At 41.3% G+C, this 19,739-nt stretch overlaps 1 protein-coding gene across 3 annotated transcripts in view; it reads left to right on the plus strand.

Annotated features, from left to right (window-relative positions):
• Positions 1–19,739, plus strand: part of kansl1b (KAT8 regulatory NSL complex subunit 1b) — a 269,307-nt gene that overhangs the window by 105,070 nt on the left and 144,498 nt on the right. For all 3 annotated transcript variants that reach the window (XM_041217527.1, XM_041217529.1, XM_041217530.1), the window contains one exon: positions 3,894–5,286. In XM_041217527.1, the coding sequence (XP_041073461.1) occupies positions 3,968–5,286 (1,319 nt within the window). In that variant the 5' untranslated portion in view covers positions 3,894–3,967. The remainder of the gene's footprint in view (positions 1–3,893; positions 5,287–19,739) is intronic.

The following is a 19,739-nucleotide window of genomic DNA, read 5'->3' on the forward strand; positions in this document are numbered from 1 at the left end:
GTGTTCATAGTCCACTTGGCTAGATGGCTAGCACGTGGTGCAAAATGATGCCAACAGTGTGGGTTCAGTCCCTGTACTGGTTGTTACAGCTCCTCCTGCCCCACATTTGCCCCTTCAACCTTATATTTAATTGTCTCTCGCTAATGGAGAAAGATGCCCATGGTCGGTCCTTTGTGGACTGCAGCTAATTACGTATCCAAAGGAAATTGCGGCACTCACTGTAAATTATAAAAAGTGAGAACTTGAATTTTGAAAATAATCCAGCTGTGAAATGAATCCAAATGTACAATAACACATTTTTGACCTGCACTCTTGACTGGAGCAAACCTTGTGAGCTATGGAACTTTTGGTTGAATGATAGTGTCTACAAGTCTGCCAGTGATGGTCATGCTGGTAGGAGTAATTTCAAATGATGAATGAGTGTTACTGCACAACAAAGTTATTTCCTCTCCGCCCAATAGCATGAGTGTGTGATACAGGCAGATTCAAGTGAAGCATTCGAATGGGAATTAGACTGTTATCTGAAAAGGGGGGTTCTGCAGGGTTATAGCGAGAAGACAGGAGAATGGCACTGGGCCATTTGGAGAGCTGCTGCAGACAGTCGGCTGATTGTCCTCGTTCTGTATTGTAACAATGTTGTGATGAGCATTGTCTCTACTTGGATGTGCCTTGTTCTCATCTGCATATCTTGCTGTTACAAATTAAAAACAGAAAATGCTGCAGATACTCAGTAGGTCCGGCAGGATCTGTGGAGAGAAACAGAGTAAATGTTTCAGCTTGATGACCTTTCATCAGAGCTGAGCAAATATGAAAATGTAGGTTTTGATTGGGGAGGAGGCAGGAAGAACAAAAGAGAAGGTCTGTGTTCAGGTGGCGAGCAGGAGAGATGAAATGACAAGGTTTCATGGTACAAAAGCCAAAGAGAGTAGTAATGAGCGAGGAGACAAAAGATGCATTGCAGCCATCCAAATGCAACATGAAGGGTTGAAGAAAAAATGACAAAACTGAATTAGCAGAAAATACATAAAACTAATTGACTAATATTTACCCCAAGCCCACGGACTCCCACAGCTACTTTGACTATACTTCAACATAGTCCATTTCCTGTGAGGACTCTTCTATTTTCCCAATTTCCCCCTCTCCATCAAATCTGTTCAGATGATACAACCTTCAATACATGCACTTGCAGTATGTATTCCTTTTTCCTCAACCAAGGATTCCTACCCGATATGGTGGTCTCTACATTGGGGAGACCAAAGGCAGACTGGGTGACCAATTTGCGGAACAGCTCTGTTCAGTTTCCTGTTGATATAGGAGAAGTGTATTGAGTTTGGCCAGAACAATCTGTAAAACTAAAACTAGATCATAAATGTTGTCTACCTATGAGCACTAAGGAAAGTTCCTTAAATATTAACAGCTATATCTTAGTTTGAATTTTCAGCTGCACTTTTTTAAATTTACGAACAGCCTATTGCATTTCTGATTGGATTATTCTCATGATTAAAAGGAAGGACCTTCTTCCATATATCTCACTTGAGCCTCCCCTTGTGTGCTTCTTCCCAGCTTATACTTGACCCGGGTCATCAGTTGTACCCCAAGTTTGTAACATGGTTGAAGGTTGGACCACAAGTGGCTTGTTGTTTTTGGAGAACGAGACTCAGGTCCTTAGTACAAGCTGTGAATTCACATCTGGGTGGGGCCTGGACCGTATTCAATTGGTAGAAGCTGCTATGATGCCTGCTCTTGCTCCTTACAGCAGTTGTTTAGGCAAAATGTTTTGCATACCAGTTATGTGCCTGCATATTTGTTGACCATCTCTCCTTTTCATGGTTCCTGCATTTTAATGAACTTTCTGTTCTCAAATTAAAAAGGCTGCAGAACATGACCCCCATAAAGCACTTGAAATGGTTCAGAGTAGGTGCATGTATGGAAAAGCATCAGAGGCAGAGTACTAGCATCTTGACAGAGAGTTGCAGGAGCCAGAGACTGGGGACTGGACCTGGTTAGGCCTAGCACTGGGCATATGAGGCAAGCCAGTCCTGATCAATTCAGGCTGATTGCTTGCATTAGTCCCAATGAAATCAAAAATGAAATGGGTTTTCTTCTCCAATTAGCGCTGCCCACTTTTGGATTTGGTTCACTCTCACCTCTGGCTTGCTGGTTTCACATCAATGTGGATTTGAGCATGTCAGTATATCCTGTCATTCCAGTGTGCATTTTCAGAGGCATGGTGCTTTAGGTCAGGATTCTCATGGGTAATGGAAAATCTGGAAAAGTCATGAAATTTGTAAATGATTTGAAAGAAAAGGTAGTCATGAAATATTTTAATTTGGTCTTGGCAAAGTCATGGAAGTGTATTTTATGAAAGATGCAAGAATCCTACTTTAGATAACACCTGAAATTGAGATCCCTCAGCCTGTTCTAGTGGTTCATGGTGGACATTAAAGGTGCCATTGTTGTGTTCCTAACGTTTTCCTTGAGCCACAGCACCAAAACCATATTAACTGGTGATTCACTTCATTGCGTTTGGTATCCTCTTTGTTGATTGGTTGTTGTTTACAGAATTGGGACTAAAGCGGTTTCATGTGCAGGTAATATGTTGGGGTGTTTGAGTGCAATAACATAAAATTCATTTTGCTCATTCAAGTAGCAGTTTTTTCAGGCCGTCTCAGATCCTACTGAATGTTGCATTCCTTTAGAATAAGATCCCTACATTTTTTGCCTGATCCCCTTTTTTGCCCCCACCACCTCAACTGGGAATGGATCCGCCTGAAGGCACTCTGATGTCACTTGTGGATTTGGAAGGGCTGGGGAAATCGGTCAGTATATCTACTCCTGATCACTCACTTGAGGTCCTATGATCAGACAGGTTGTCAATGCTCCTGTCAAAGTTTACATGGAAATAATGAACACATGGGTGAGATATCTGAAGGCGTTACATGTGGAACTATATACATGTAAAGAGTATTGGTGAGGGAGAAAGTGAATGAAATTAAAAACAAATAGTTGCCACGTACCAGGAGAAGCTTTTTACAGGGTCGCAGCTCAGAGAAAGACATCAAGTTTACACATGTTTTTATTTATGTGGGGCAGGGTGTTCTGGAGGCTATAGTCAGAGACCAATATACGTTAATGCTATTACGAGGGAAGAATGTTTGGTTCCAAATACGTCAACATCACTTAAAATGTGTACACGCTATTATGAAATCCTTTATTTTCCATGACACCTTTTTATGATTTTAATTGTGTAAATACAAGTTTTTAAATGGTTTTGAAATGGAAGAAAAGAGAAATTATTGTCTTGACTATGCAGTATTTATTTTAATACTAAATTTGGTACTGAGTTCCTGTTTTTGTGTCTATTTGACTTCATTGTTTAGAACTTGTGTCCTCATTTGACTTCTCAGCTTGGTTGCTGGATGTATCCGGTTTCAGACTATACTGGAATTATTCACATATTGTGTTATATGAACTAATTTTTGAGATTGTGCAAAGCAGTAATGTTTTTTTCCCCTTTTTATAAATAAAATCCTGCAGTAAAAATCACCAATAATTTAACACACTTTATATTCTAAAGAATGAATTTGAATTCTAGTATTTGGACACAGTTACTGCTGATTGTCTCAATCTGTTAGGGTTGTGTCTCCATTTAATGACATTTTGAAGGAGAGAATCAGTCCACTGATAATTGACAGTTTTGTTTGCACTAAATATTTGAATGATCCTGCAATTTTAAACGACGAACATAAACATAATATAAAACTGAAAAATAGAAATTTAGTGCTTGAAATTAATTAAAGGTAATGTGAATAAAAAGGGATAGTTAGCATTGGTGGAGATGTCAGTAAATGGTTTGTGATTGGGTTATAAATTTTGTTTTGTTTTTCTTTCAGGCTAGCAGTAGGAGGAGGGAGTGGAGCTGGCCTCTGTGGTTGGAGAGGCCAGTGTGTCTGCGTCTCAGCACTGCATGGCTGCGATGGCGCCCGCTCTCACAGAAGCGGCAACTGAAGCTCATCATAGGTTCAAACTGGCGACACCATCCTCCTCCCTCTCTCCATCAGGCACAACAGACAGTGACAATAGCAAATCCCTTAACAATAGTACCAAACGGAAAGCCTTCGCAGACGACCACGGTCTGGATTTCCGGAATAACTCCAGGAACGAAGATCGCTGCAAGTTGGTGTCTTCTTACCGCTGTCTTGATGCAGCATCTCGTCCACCTCCTCCCCCAGAATCAGTGAAACTACAAGGATCTTTCAGCAAGCACGCAGTCATTAAGTCTCATACCATTTTGTCCCATTCTTTATTGGACACTGGTGTGATTAGGGCAGAGCTGGTTGGTGGGCAGCCAGCCTTGGAATTTTCTCCTGGCCTTTTGAAAACAATGAGTACAAGTAGTAGCCAACCTTCACGGCCTTCTCCCCCACAACCGCCAGTAAATGGCTTGGCCAAGAAGTCTGCTGTTAATGTACGCTCAGATTCTGATCTGAATAGTGCAGAGGCTGCGGGAAAAGCCATTGCCCCAGGGCTGCCACGCATTGGGTCCACCCAAGTGGAAGATTCTAGCAAATTGGCCTCCAGTAGTAATATAACAAAAAGGGAAGTGGCAGGAGAACAAGATACCTTGGAAGAATTGAGCACTATTACTGAGGATTTATCCAAATCGGAGCCTGCCAGGCACCCAGAGTTTGGAGAAAATGGCATTGTTAATACTGGGGCTATGTCTTTTACAGAGGGCTCTGCTAGTGGAGTTTCTGGAAATACTGATGAGCGCAAACCTTCTGTCTCAAAAACAAACACCATTAGCATTCGGGATACGGAGCTTCACAGTAGGACGCTGCTGGCTCAGACCAGGCAAAGTGAAATTGAAAGAAGGGCTTGCAGGCTTCGGAAACGACTAGAAGTTGTTCAGGCAAAGCAGGTGGAGCGTCACGTCCAGCAGCAACTGGGAGGATTTGTGGAGAAAACTGTACCCAAACTTCCACATTTGGACTGTTTGAAACGTCAGGATGGATCACTGCGAAATCAGCAGTTGGTTTTCGCTTGCAAATCTGATTCTGCCTCATGGAAAGGGGGTGAAAGCATTTCGGAAACATTGGCAAATTTCTTTAAGAGCAGTTCAGTGTCTAAAGGGCTTGAAAAATTTATTTCAAGCTCTGACTCAAAGCTACGATTCAGCGAGAATGCCTTTGATTCGGATGTTACAGAGAGCAGTTCTGGTGGGGAGTCTGACATTGAAGAGGAATCATTGACCAAAGTGGAAATGGAGCAATATCACGTGCCAATGTGAGTATAGACTGAAGCATTTTGATACACGTGAGAGATCTTTGCAGGAGTTGAACTGAAAAGTGCATTTAAAATTTTCTTCCTGCTTTCGGAATATTGGTGTTCTGTTCTATTGTGGTCTTGAATTTTGGTGGTCGCATTTGTATAACTGGTGTAGTTCCTGAAGGTTGAAATTAAAGCTGGGAGTCGGGGATAAGCTTCACTTTAAGAAAAGCTGAAACAATAGGAAAAAAATGAGCAGTAGGCAACTTAAAGGATGGTAAGCAGTATAATCGCTTCAGCAGATTGGGTAACCTTGTTCAACACAGTGATTGGCATTGTATAGATCCCCAGTGGGAAACTTGCATAGTTTTGATATCTAAAATCTGCAGACTAGTGGTAAAATGAGAGGATCTCCTTCACACATGCCAACTAACAAACTGGTGGTTGACCTGTATTGGAGAAAAATAAGAACTTGTGTTTCTATGCTCACCTCTAACATAAAACATCCTAAGGTGCAAAATTAGACAATGACCCACAGAAGATAATATTAGAGCAGATGATCAAAAGATTGGTCAGAGGCAGGGTTTAAAGAACATCTTAAAGGAAGAAAGACACATGAAGAGGTGGAGGGGTCTAGGAAAGGGTTTTCAGACCTTAGGATCCAGGCAGCTGGAGGTACAGTCACCAGTGATGGACTTATTAAAATCAGGAATGCTCGAGAAGCCAGAATTAGATGAATGCAGTTATCTAAATGACTCTGGCCCATTTCTATTATTTGGGCATAATCATTTCGACTCTGTCACTTGTCTGAGTGACCTGTGCCCCAGTTGTAGCTCATTTTGACTGCAGATTGTTTTTGAGTTCACTTGTGTCTATGTCCCAAATGATATATGATATAACCATTATGATACAAAATTCCTTACCTAAGAACACCGTGACCCAACCGAAGCCAGAACCCTACGTTGAGGTTGGTGTCATAGGGACATTTTTGAGTGAGTGAGAACAACAGATTATTATTCTCCATTAGCTAAGGCAGTTTTCCATGACATGGCAGCTCCAGTTGAGAGAGTGCCAATTCTTCAAGAATAATGGTTGGATGACACCAGCCTAACTTTGAAACAAAAATATTTGAGAAATGTAAGGGGCGAAAATCCCAACAAATTCCCAGGACCTGATGGCCTACACCCCCTAGCTTTAAAAGAGGTAGCTATGGGGATATTGGATGCACATTTGACAACATTTCCTGGATCCTAGAATGGTCCCACTATTCTAGAAAGGAAGGAGAAAGAAAAGAGGGAACTAAGGCCAATTAGCCTGACAGTCATCAGGAAAATACTGGACTCCATTATTAAGAGGCTTAACAATGCACTTAGAAAATCATAGTATGATCAGATTAAGTCAGTGTGCTTTTGTGAAGGGAAGTTATGTTTAACTAATTGGGAGTGTTTGAGGATGTAGCTAGTAGACAAGATAAAGAAGAGCCAGTAGATAATGTATACTTGGATTTCAAAAAGGCCTTCGATAAGGTGTCACTCGAAAGGTTATGCACAAGATAAGGGCTCGTGTCGGGGGTGATGTATTAGCATGGATAGAGAATTGGATGATGGACAGGGAGCAGAGAGTAGGGATAAGTAGGGCATTTTCAAATGGGCAGGCTGTAAACAATGGAGTGTCACCAGGTTCAGTGCTCAGGCCTTAATTATTTATAATCTGTATTAATGGCTTATATGAAGAGTAAGGTATCCAAGTTTGCTGACCATACAGAGCTGGGTGGAAATGTAAGCTGTGAGGAGAGCACAGAGATATAGTCATTGTAACTGAGTGGGCAACAAGGTGGCAGATGGAGTGTAATGTGGGGAAGGGTGAGGTTATTCACTTTGGCAATAAGAATAGAAAAGCAGAATATATTTTACAAGGCATGAAATTTGTAAATGTCGATTTTCAGAGGGGCTTGGGTATACTCGGACAAGAAACACAAAATTAGCATGCAGATACGATCTTGCAAGCAATTAGGAATGCAAATGGAATGTTGGTCTTTATCGCAAGGAGGTTGGAGTACAAGAATGAAGGAATTTAGCTAAGATTATACAGGGCTCTAGTGAGACCACACCTGGAATACTGTGCAGTTTTGCTCTCCATATTTAAGGAAGGACAGGGAGTCCCTGTTTTAAGTGTCCCCTCTTAAAGTAGTTTCATTTTAAAGGGCGTTATTTTTTATGTCTGTGTTCTGTTTTAAGTGCAATGTTCCTTGTTTTGATGGGTGTGAGTAGTGTGATGATGTCATCACGTGACCAGGCCCAGTGATTGAGTAGAGTCTGGGTTGTGATTATGTTGGTGCCGTTTTGTCCTTACTGCACATTTGAGGAATTCTCTGTTGTACTGTGCAGATACTGTACTGTAAACTTTGATTTTCAAATTTCTCTTTATACAGTACATACCTGAGCAGCTGCAGTGAATTTGTTTTTAAAAGAATTCTTTGTTGTACAGGGCGAATGCTCTGTACTGTACAGTACCTGTTTTTAAATTTATACCGTATTTCTGTTTCATTCAGTAATTTCTTATATTTTGTAAGTTATTACAGCTAGGAGTGCACAGCACTGCACATGCATGGTAGCGTTTCAATTTTTACATTGATTTTTTTTCAGGCAAAAATTGTCCTCAGGAACCTAACTATGACTTAACATTGATTCCTATGGGAAGCCATGCTTCACTTAGTGGCGATTTTCGGGAATGCGACCACCACTCCCTATATTGGTATTGGAAGTGGTGTAGCGAAGGTTCACTAGATTAGTTCCTGGAATATGAGGGTTATGTTACGATGAGGGGCTAAATGAATTGGGCCCATTTTCTCTGAAGTTTAAATAAACCGGGGAGTGACTTCATGGAGACAGACAGGATTCTGAAGACACTCTGAGGGTTGTCCCCTCTGGCTCAGGAATCTAGAACATGGGGGCACAGTCTCAGGATAAGGGGCTGATCATTTAGGACAGAGATGAGAAGTTTCTTCACTTAGAAGGTTGTGAATCTTGGGAATTTCATACCCCAAAAGATTGTGTTTGCTCAATTATTGAATATATTTGAGGCTGGGGTAAACAGATTTTTGGTGTCTGTGGATTGAGGGATATGTGGAGTAGATGGGCAAGTGGAGTTAAGGCTGATGGTCGACCATGATTGTATTGAATGGCAGAGCAGGCTCAATGGAATGTCTGGTCTGCTCCTCCTATTATGTTCTTAAAACTGTAAACCAGGATCTCGCTGACTTTGTGTGGCACTACAGAGTGATTTACTGAGCCATGCAGAAAGAATGCCCAGGTTTGATCCTTGATGCGTGCTGAGTTCGCCTGCTTTGGCCAAGGTCTTGGCTTCAGTCTTCCTGAGTTAGAGGGGTGAAAAACCGGCTGGGTTCCTTACACTGATAGCTATTTAGAATCTAATGAAAATATGCTGCTGGGGATGCTGAAGGAGAACTGGCTCAATCTCCTCAGCTTGTGTAGACTTGTTAAACAGTAACCTATTAATACTCATTGCTGAAAAATGCCTTTGTGTTTAAGGTGCTAGAGAGCTGCTCCTGTCACCCAGGGGGCCATGTGCTTGCTGGTCACTGTTTTCAGGAATGGTGCAACAACTGGAGGTGGCAAAACCTGAAAGCAATGTAGATGCATTATCACCGGGTTGAAATCTTGAAATTCCTTACCAAACAACACTGTGCACCTTCAACACAGACTGCAGCAATTTAAGGCGACCCTTAAGGGCATCAATGGACAGGCAATAAATGCTGGCCTTACCAGTGACACCCACATCCCAAGAATGAGTTTTGCTCTAAATTCACAGTGTCTCTGGTGTGTTAGTGGCATTGGTTACACTTGGTTGCACAGTTGCATAGAGATATGAATAATGGCCAAATGGGCAGATGGGTGATAGGTACTACGTACAGGCAGATGTTATGTGGCTATTTGTGAGGTTTGCCCTTCAGTGTGATGTAGTGTGATCTGATATGGATCTGTTTTGAAGTTCTCACTTCTGATATGTGAGGGCATTACATATCAAAATTGCCAACTCTAAGCATGGGATTCTATTACTAGGTATATTCCCATTGAGACATCAGTGAAATGCTTCTTGTGGGTGTCTTCAAATTTATAAAAGATAAGTTTTTAAAAAGTGCTGGAATGTTTGAAAGTTTATCAGGAAGTGATCACTATATATGACAAAGGTGTCATTCCTGTGTTTACTTTCACTATGAATTGCTGGGATGTGAGTATACAATCTTGGGAATGAGTAGCAAAGGACAGCTTGGTGTCTCGGTACACTTACAGAGCTGTTGGCTGATTTGTATATTATTCCTCAGACAAGCAGTTTGCTATTTTTGTTTGCAGAGATGAGGTAAAGCCCCGAGGTTTCGATGAGCATCTGCATTTGAATTCTGAAAATGGAGTGGTTATTGTTGTTCGTTAGGAGGGAAGTCAGAACAGAATTAATCCAGTAATGATCTCGAGAATTCCATTCCCTTCCGTCCTATCATATTACAAGACTTAGGAACATAACAACATAAGTAGGCCATTTAACCCCTCAAACCTCTTCTGCCATTCATTGAGATCACGCTGATCTCCATTGTCTTTACCCCATAGACCTTAATATCTTTGGTTAAGAAAAAATATATAATCTCAGATTTGAAATTTGCCATTGATCTCACCTCAATTGCCATTTGTGGATGGGCATTCCAAGCTTCTCCCACCCTTTCTCCTGAAGAGTCTGACTCAAATTTTTAGACTATGCTCCTAGTCCAATACTCCCCAATAAGTGGAAATAGTTTCGCTCCATCTGCCCTATCTGTTCTCAATATCCTAAACTTCAATCAAATCACCCAAAACCTTTGAAATTCCAGGAAATATAGCGCTAATTTGTGTATTCTCTCCTTGTAATATTCCTGGGCCACAGCAATGTCATTGACTCTTAGGCCTAGCAAATCACTATAACAAAATTCAGACAAATGTCAAAAAGGAACACCTGGCATTAACCTAGGTACCGGAATCCACAATGGCACACTCTGCTTGGTTGACCCTTACTAACATCTGGGGGATTGTGCCAAAAGTTTGAAAACTGCCCTGCTGACCAGTCAAGCAGTAACCTGACATAGTCATACTAAAGAATCAATACCCCAAAGTCATCCATCACCACACCTGGGCACCCCCTACCTCACAGGCAGGGCAGACCCAGTGGTTTAGTGCCATAGGAATCCTCAGCATTGACTCTGGACCGAATGAAATCTCATGGCATCAGTTCAAACATTGGCAATTACCACCCACCCTCAACTGATGAATAGGAAGTCCTCCATGTTCACTTGGAAGAAGCACAGAGGGTAACAAGGGCACAGATGTGCTTTGGGTTTGGGACTTATCTGCCCATCACTAGTGACTCCGTAGTACCACTACTGACAGAGCTGGCTGAGTCCTGAAGGACATGTCTGTCAGATTGGGCTTAGGGCAGCTGGTGGGAGAACCAATAAGAGGGAAAAACCTGCTTGCCCTGCCATCACCAATCTGCCTGTCTCAGATGTATCTGTCCATGTATCTGGTAAGAAGTGACCACTGTCCAGTACTTGAGGAAACCAAGTCCTGTCTTGTCACTGAAGAAATACTCCATCGAGTTGTGTGGCAGTCCCACCGTGCGAAATGGAATAGACTCAGACCTAGCAACTCAAAACTGGCATCCTTGAGGGATCATCAGCAGAACTGTATTCAGTCACAACCTGAAACCTCTTGGCCCAGGATATTCCTCACTTACCGTTACTGTGAAGCCAGGAGATTAACCCTGTGTGTTGATGAGTGCAGGAGAACATGTCAGGAGCAGCATCAGGCACTCTTTAAAAACAAGCTGCCAATCTGGTGAAACTACATCACAGGACTACATGTATGCTCAACAGTGGAAGAAGCATGTTGTAGTCAGTGCCAAATGATCTCACAACCAACAGATCAGTCCTACATCCAGTCACGAATGATGGTGGACAATTAAACAAATGACCAAAGGAGGAGGCTCCACAAATATCCTCATCCTCAATGATGGGGGGAGCCCAATCTATTGATGCAAACGACAAGGCTGAAGCACTTGTGTTTTGTGACTTTATTTAGCCAGAGGGGCCGAGTAGAGGATCCATCTCGGCCTCATTCTGAGGCCCTCAATATCACAAGTCCCAGAGCAAAATACTGCAGATGCTGGGAAGCTGAAATAAAAGCAGAAAACCCTTTAAGCATCTATGGAGAGAAACAGAATTAATGTTTGAGGGCCATGACCCTTCATCAGAAATGAGGAAAGCTAAAATTGTAACAGGTTTTGAAGAATTGTAAGGGATAGGAGCAGGAAAAACAAAAGGGAAAGTCTGATAGGGTGGAGGACAGGAGAGATTAAATTGCAGAGACTTAAAGGTACAAAAGCTGAAGGTAATGGGACAGCTAAAGAAACAGATGTGTCCAAATGAGGTGTGCATGGCTGGAGAGCAACTGCCTGAATGCTAAGTGAAGGAATAAAGAAAAAGTAGGAAAAACCAAATCCAAAAAAAAGCATGAAGCAAAAGGAAGACAGAGGTTATGATCTAAACAATTTTAGATTACAACCTATGCCTCCATTTTCTGGGGATGATAGCACAGTGTTTAGCACCATACATGATTCCCCAGATATTGGAGCAGTCAGTCCCCATATGCAGCAAGACCTCGATAACATTATTGCTTTGGTTAAGTGGCAAGTAATATTTGTACTGTACAAGTGCCAGACAATAGCAATCGCCAGCAAGAGAGAATCCAACTAATCTTCCCTTGATGTTCAGTGACATTACCATTGCTGAATCCGCTACCATCAACTCCTGGGGGCTACCATTGACTAGAAGATTAACTGGACCAGCCATATAAGTACTGTGGCTACAAACGTAGATCAGAGGCTGGGAATTCTGCAGAGAGTAACCCACCACCTGAGTCCCTAAAGCCTGTCCACAAGGCACGAGTCAGGAATGTGATGGAATACTCCATTTGCCTGGATGAGTGTAGTTCCAACAACATTCAAGAAGCTTGACACCATCCAGGACAAAGCAGCCCACTTGATTGGCACCCCAACCACAATCATTCACTCCCTCCACCACCAACGCACAGTGGCAGCAGTGTGTACCATCTACATCTTGCACTGTGGGAATTCACCAAGGCTCCTTCAACAGCACCTTCAAAACACGTGACCTCTACCACCCAGAAGGATGAGTAGTGGATGCATGGGCACATCACCACTTGGAAGTTCCCCTCCAAGCCGCACACCATCCTGACTTGGAACTGGGTCAAAATCCTGGAACTCCCTTCCAAACAGCACATAAGATCCTGAGGGGTCTTGATAGGGCGGATGTCGAGAGAATGCTTCCTCTTGTGGAAAAATTTAGAACTAGGGGTCACTGCTTAAAAATAAGGGGTCACCCATTTAAAACAGAAATGAGGTGAATTTTTTTCACTTCGTGAGTCTTTGGAACTCTCTTCCTGAAAAGGTGGTAGTCTTTGAATATTTTTAAGGCAGAGGTGGATAGACTCTTGGTAAGCAAGGGGGTGATAGGTTATTGTCAGTAGGCGGGATGCACATTTGAGCTTACTATCAGATCAGCCATGATCTTATTAAATGGCGAAGCAGGCTTGAGGGGCTGAATGGCGACTTCTGCTTTGTTTGTATGTTTGTGTACCTACACCACATGGACTGTAGCAGTTCAAGAAGGTGGCTCACCAACACCACCTCAAGGTCAATTAGAGATGTGCAATAAAAATGCTGAATTAGCCAGCGATGCCCACATCCCATGAAAGAATAAAAAAAAAACCTCTGACTCTTGAAGCTGATGCATCAGCCATGACAGAATGCAGCTTGTGGTGGAGATTAAACTAGTTCTTCATTTACTGGCAGCAGCAGATCGAAAATTTATTAAAATCTTAGAAAACTTGTAACTGGAATCCATTGATCAAATTAATCTCTGGTGTTAAAATTGTTTCTGTCGTTGCCACAGTCTTAAAAAATGTGTTGGGATCTGAAGAAATAAATGTGGTGTCCTGTAGGTCAAAGCTAAAGCAACAATTCAAGATTTTGATTTCTATTTTGAATTTGCTTAGCTGTCTTGAAGGTATTTTTGTTACGTGGATACAGTTCTATAATAAGATTCAGCCGTTGATATCTGTCCAAATATCCAAAGTATCTGTGACCCTCGTGCAGGTTATCATTAACCTGTACCACTCTGAGTCACATCTTCCTCTAAATACAGTGTTGGACTACTCTCATTTTCCAAGTTTTCTTCCCTGTTCATCTTTCACTGAAGATGGCAGGCCATTTCTATGAACATAAACATTGTGCTTGACACCATTCCACGTGTTCCAGCAAGGTCGCTGGTAGGGAATAACATTTGGAAAAAAGGAGCAGGCAGCACAGTTTTTTAAAAAGAGTTCAGGTCAAGGTGGAAGGTGGAGATCTATTCACTGGGAATGTTCTTCTGGGAGTAGTATAGGCTATTAAGATCCCTGTTTTTATTTTGAACTGACTGTTGCAAATTGTCCGAGGCACTTTTACTTGGCTTTTCCAGATGCTGTTTTCCCCTCTCATTACAGTCTTAGATATGAACCTTGATTTGATCATGAGAGGAGGGCAATCAGAAACTCATAATCGTTGAACAGATTGAATTTTGAGGAAGCAAAGTTGTTGAAACAATTTCTCCTCAGTTCCAGTTGCACCTTTGTTAATCAGTAATGAAAATATTAGTGTCGTGGGACAGTTGAAAATTTCCTAACTTTTTTGAAACAGTTATGGAATGGAAGCTGGGACCCTCATCCATGATGTACAGTTTTACACCATGAAGTGCATTTTCCCTCCAGTGATTCAAGAGCTATTGTGTGGGAAATTAAACATAACTTGCAACAATGAACAGTAATTTTGACCACTGTTGGAATGAAGTGTGATGGTCATATGAACTCAAGAAAGTTAATGCAGTTTTGAAGCACTGGATGACATTGATCATGTGTACTCAGGATCATGGATCAGTTTGTTTTCCTTGGTTTGAATGGACTCCCATTCTGTGATTACAAATATGTGCAAGTGTTGAATTTAATCATATTTCATATTGTAATATTTTAAAAGCTCGTGGTCCATGTTTAATACAGTTAAGGGACTGGTTTCATTTTTAATTTTCTGCGTTCTTTTACTTAGGGTTCCTTGTCATTTTCTGACTTAAAGTGCACAGATTTTTGGACTTGTTCGTGATGTGTAGGTGTTTAGAATTTTTGCTTTTTATTGTTATCACACACTTGACCTTTTCTTCCTCCTCTGGTGATGATGAGGGATTTTTAATGTAGTGAGAAAGGTTTTACTTTGAAGCTGCTGTCAAGATCTAATTCATGATTTCTTCGGATTTTCAAATGTGTGGGGTATTAAAATTTGTGAACATGCAAAAATGGAAAAGGCGATGGGAATCTTTTATGGAAAATTGCAGTATTATATCCCATGATGCCCCTCACAACTCTGATCAAATTTTTCTCTCTATTCTTATCCACTGAAAACTTGTTGATGCAATGAGCCATGGCTGTCTCCCTGAGCTATTGTTTAGAACTTGAGTATTGCTGAAAAAATACTTTTGTTAAGCTTTGCAGTCATCAGGGCAATTTGCAAGAATACCAAATGTAAAGGGAACAACAATTTATACTGTGTGAGAAGATTGTGCTGATTGGTTGGCAAGTGGTCGCTGATCGCTAGAGGCATTGCCATGGAGAATGCACCCTTTGATGGTAACTGACAGTTAACTGCTAAGCATTGTTTGAAATTTCAACCAGGCAGCTTGACTCTCATTGGACAAGGCATTGTCCTGAGGAATGAACCAGCAAATGGCTGTCACTTCACCTGTTTAGGTGTCACAGGTGCAAAGTGTGTACATGTTCTTTCTGTCTGCAAAGAACAGTACCTGTGTATTAATATATGTAGCTTCCAGTACATGCAAATGCACCACACTGCGAGCCTGACTGACAGGGTAGCCATTATCCTGCAAGATGCCTTTGCACCTTATTTCGGCATCAAGCTTGCATGGTGAGCAAATGGCTTGGGTCCTATTTACGAGGTTGTTGATGAGGCCAATCATATAGCGCGTGGAACTGTAAGAATCCCAATGCTTATATTGACCAGTGAAGGTAGGCTTGTGTTAGACCATGGTAGAGAACCCCCTGGCAAATTTCTTTGAATTTCAAGCACAATCGTGCTTTGGATCAAATAAAAGCCTTACTTTAGCTCTTGATGGAATGTGTCTGATTCTGGTCCACTGGCCTGTGTCTGGACTTCCATTTTGAACTTTTGAAGGTTTCTCACTTTTTGGTGACATCATCTGAAGATGTATTTTTCAGAAGAGCCTAGATCATCTTCAGATGTGGAATAAATCATATTTTTTGGTGGGGAGAATTTCTCTCTGCTGTTGATTTATAATCCGGAGAGGAAACCAATTCTGCAGAATGAGCCGCAGGCAGTGGGTTAACTGCTAAGCCATGAGGAAGGTCTGGAGGAAATGTCCTATTACAGTAGGGCAATGTGCTGGAATATGTGAACATACTGGTGACTTGTCAGAAACTTTGTGTGTGGGTAGAGGATTGTGTGTGTGTGTGTGTGTGTGTGTGTGTGTGTGTGGGGGGGGGGGGGGGGGGGGGTGTCACGAGGTGATAGGTATTGTGCAGTAGCGACCACTGGTTAAGTTGTACATTTTAGTTGTGTGCTGCTCTGCTCTCCAAATCTGCAATACTTTTGGATATAACAAATCAGTGATATTTTGTTTGTATCTTGTCATTGGATGCCAGAATTACTGTACTATTTTAACCAAGATGGAATTAGGTGCACATTGCATGATTGGCTGATCTTTGTTCTATGGATACACTAAGTGGGGGAGGCTGCAGCAGCCTCCTTGGATTTCTGACATGCGTCAGCTGAAACTAAGCATATTCGACAAATCCATTTCCTCTCAGCAGCATAATGCATAAAGACTGCATCAAGAGAAATGGAGAGACAATTAAAATGTGCAGCAGGCTTTGAGTGAGAGGAGCTTGCAATTCAGAAACCAATGAAATGTATTACTTGTGCCGTGAAGAGAGATTAATGTGTATACTATTGGAAATTATTTTTAAATTGGACTTGTAGTGGGGTCTGTTCTGTGTAGCTTAATTGGTTACTAAAGCCAGCTAGTCTGGGTGCTTTGTATAGTAGTTTGAGATGTTCATTAGATAAATGTAAGTTAAAAGGTAAAGAGTACATTTGCATTTGTTGAATAAACCATTTAAAAGAAGGGAGTAAAATCTTGCACCTAGCTAGGAGGCATCAAGCAATGTGTTTATATTATTAATAAAATTGGTGCTATGAAAGGGGTTTCATTGTTAGAGAAGATGGAGTTCAAAGACCTAGTGATACAATGAGAATTTAGATTCAAAGGGAAGGCTAGGTATAAGCAGAAAGGAGTTTTGTATGTGCAAGTCAGAGGCATGTCAGATCTAACCAGCCTGTAAGTCCTACAACTGTGTCTGCAAAGGAACCAAATTGCAAGGGACCTCATTTTGAATTTGTATGGTCAAATGTGCTTTGCCTGGTGTCTGTTTAAAGTCTATGGGTTATTGTTGCCTTGATGAAAATTTACCTGGGTGTAATTAATTTGGGGATTTGGTTAAAATTTATTAGGGTAGTAATTTTAGACGTTTATGTGTTTAATTAGTTGCTAATTTAATAAATGTTTAATTGAGTTTTATATTAAAAAACCTCTCGAGGCTTGGATGTTTTACTTCTGAATTCAGAGCTGCATCTCAACATACCAGTTGAATACCAATCTCAGTTCTGTTGAAGGGTCATGAGGACTCGAAACGTCAACTCTTTTCTTCGCCGCCGATGCTGCCAGACCTGCTGAGTTTTTCCAGGTAATTCTGTTTTTGATTTGGATTTCCAGCATTCGCAGTTTTTTTGTTTTTACCAATTGAAAATATAGGTTATGACAGTTGCTCAAGTTCCCCTCTGGGATTTAAATAACTCAACCTTTACCAACTGCTGTGTCACAACACTTGTGAAGCACAGCTCTTCGGCGGGTGTTCCATTTTTTCACTACCCAATAGGAATGAATAGGTGAAGTGAGCCAGCTTTTGTCAAAATCCTACACAAGATTTTAAATTGAGTGGAGTGTTTGCATGCTCTGTGCTTAATGCTGATAGAATTTCATTTGTAAATAACTCTGATTAACATCAGCTATGTAAAAAAAAAACTTGCTGGTTGGTCTCCGTTTGTTGTTTTGTTCATGGGATGTAAGTATCGCTGGCTCGGCCAACTTATTGAGCATCCTGAATTTCCCCTTAAGATTGTGCTGTTGAGCTGCCTTAGCCCATATGTTGGAACTGCAATCATCCAGGCAAGTGGAGAGTATTCCCATCACACTGTTAACTTGTGATAAGTCAAGAGATGAGCTATTCACCACAGAATTCCCAGTCTCTGACCTGATCTTGTCTCTTACATGGCTGGCCTGGTTCAGTTTCTGGTTAATGGTAACCCCTGGGGTGTTGATGATGGGGAATTCAGTGATGATAATGTTACTGAGTGTCAAGGAGTATCAGTGTCTGCTTGTGAGAGACAGTTTACTTTAAAAATCATGAACTGGTTTATTTCTTCACCATTCATAGATTTTTAATCTAAAAAATCTGTAGGTGGAATAAATACTGCCACTTGCCAAAAACTACCTCAACAGTCATTCCCACCTGGGATTCCATACTCTCTTCGCCATGCTGCTCTCGTTCTCAATTTCCAGATGTAGATTTCCTCTTCAAAATCACTTCCATTTACAGGGACACAGTGTCTCTCTGACCTTTATTGTCCAGTTCACAAGAGCCTACATCTCCTCAAGTTCAGGGACACTTCACCTGTACCTGATTGTTTGTTTGTTTGTTTGTTTGTTTATTTGTTTGTTTGTTGGTGTTCTAAAATTACCAAGATATTTTCCTCAAGATGCATTGCAGTTTTAAATAAAGCAAGCACTAAAACTGAAAAAATAAAAGTTGCCTTTTCCACATTTTCTGTCAATTCAAAAGGCAAACCTCCTTAGCTTTTTCTATGCTGAGTTTGTTAAATTGAAACAGAAGACCCTTGTCTTGAGCCATCACTACCAATTCAATTTTTTTCTGTACAAGCTACAAAAAAACCCAACACATGTCTCGCTTACATAGGGTGGTTTCATGGTTATGGTACTGAACTTAAAACCTAAAGTTTGAGATTTGAAATACCAGCATGATCAATTTAAAATTGAAATTTGGTAATTTGTGGACTAGCATGTTACCATGTGCATGTCTAGGGTTGGCATTCTTTATTCTTCCATACCTATGGTAACTTTCTAAAACCATATAAAGGGGTTTTTTTGTTTCAGCTGGCACACCTTGATATTGGTATACGTAAAATTCATTACACGCATGGATAGAAAAATCAGAGGGGTCATTGTACAATTCTAAAGAGGGAGCAGAGGTACTGAGGTTTATATGTGCAGAGATCATTGAAGGTGGCAGGGCAGGTTGAAAATGTGGTTAATAAAGCGCACAGTATTCTGGGCTTCATCAGTTGGGGCATAGAGTACAAAACCAAGGAAGGTATGTTAAACCTGCATTAAACATTGACTTGGCCTCAACTGGAGTACTGCGTCTAGTTCTGGGCACTATACTTTAGGAAGGATGAGAAAGGATTAGAGAAGGTGCAGAAAAGATTTCCAAGAATGGATCCAAGGATGAGGAACTTCAGTTATGTAGAAAGCTTGGAGAAGCTGCACTTGCTTTCGTTAGAGAAGAGGTTGGGAGGAGATTTGAAAGAAGTATTCAAAGCCATGAGGGGTTTGGACAGAGATAAGGAGAAAATGGTACCCATTAGTGGAAGGGTGGAGAACCAGAGGGCACACTGTTACGGCAATTGGCAAAAGAAGCAATGGCGACATGAGGAAAAGCTTTTTAATGCTCCGAGTGGTCAGGATCTGGAATGCATTGCGTGTGTGTGTGGTGGAGGCAGGTTCAATCAATGCATTCGAGAGGGAATTGGATCATTATCTGAAAAGGAAAAGTTTGTGGGGAAAAGACAAGGGAGTAGCACTAGGTGAATTGCTCTTTCATAGGATCAGCACAGACACACAATGGGCTGAATGGCAGCCTCCTGTGCTGTAACCATTCTATGATTCTGTGATTCCTTTCCCCAGTTCTCTTCTGGCCCCCTTCCCACTGCATTTACCTTGTCAAACCTTGAGTAACAGTGAACAGTTTGACTGGATCCCGTTTCTTTCTCTTTCTCTCTATCTCATTGAAAAGGCGACAATATTTGGTGCTTTTCTTCCTACCTAGAATCTCAAATTCCTGGTATCATTCCAGAATATCTTTGCTGTACTTATCCTTCCTATAATGGTACATAATGCTCCAGCTGTGGCCGAAGCACTGACTTTTACA

Source organism: Carcharodon carcharias, chromosome 23 (assembly GCF_017639515.1).
Source record: "Carcharodon carcharias isolate sCarCar2 chromosome 23, sCarCar2.pri, whole genome shotgun sequence".
Taxonomy (NCBI): Eukaryota; Metazoa; Chordata; class Chondrichthyes; order Lamniformes; family Lamnidae; genus Carcharodon; species Carcharodon carcharias.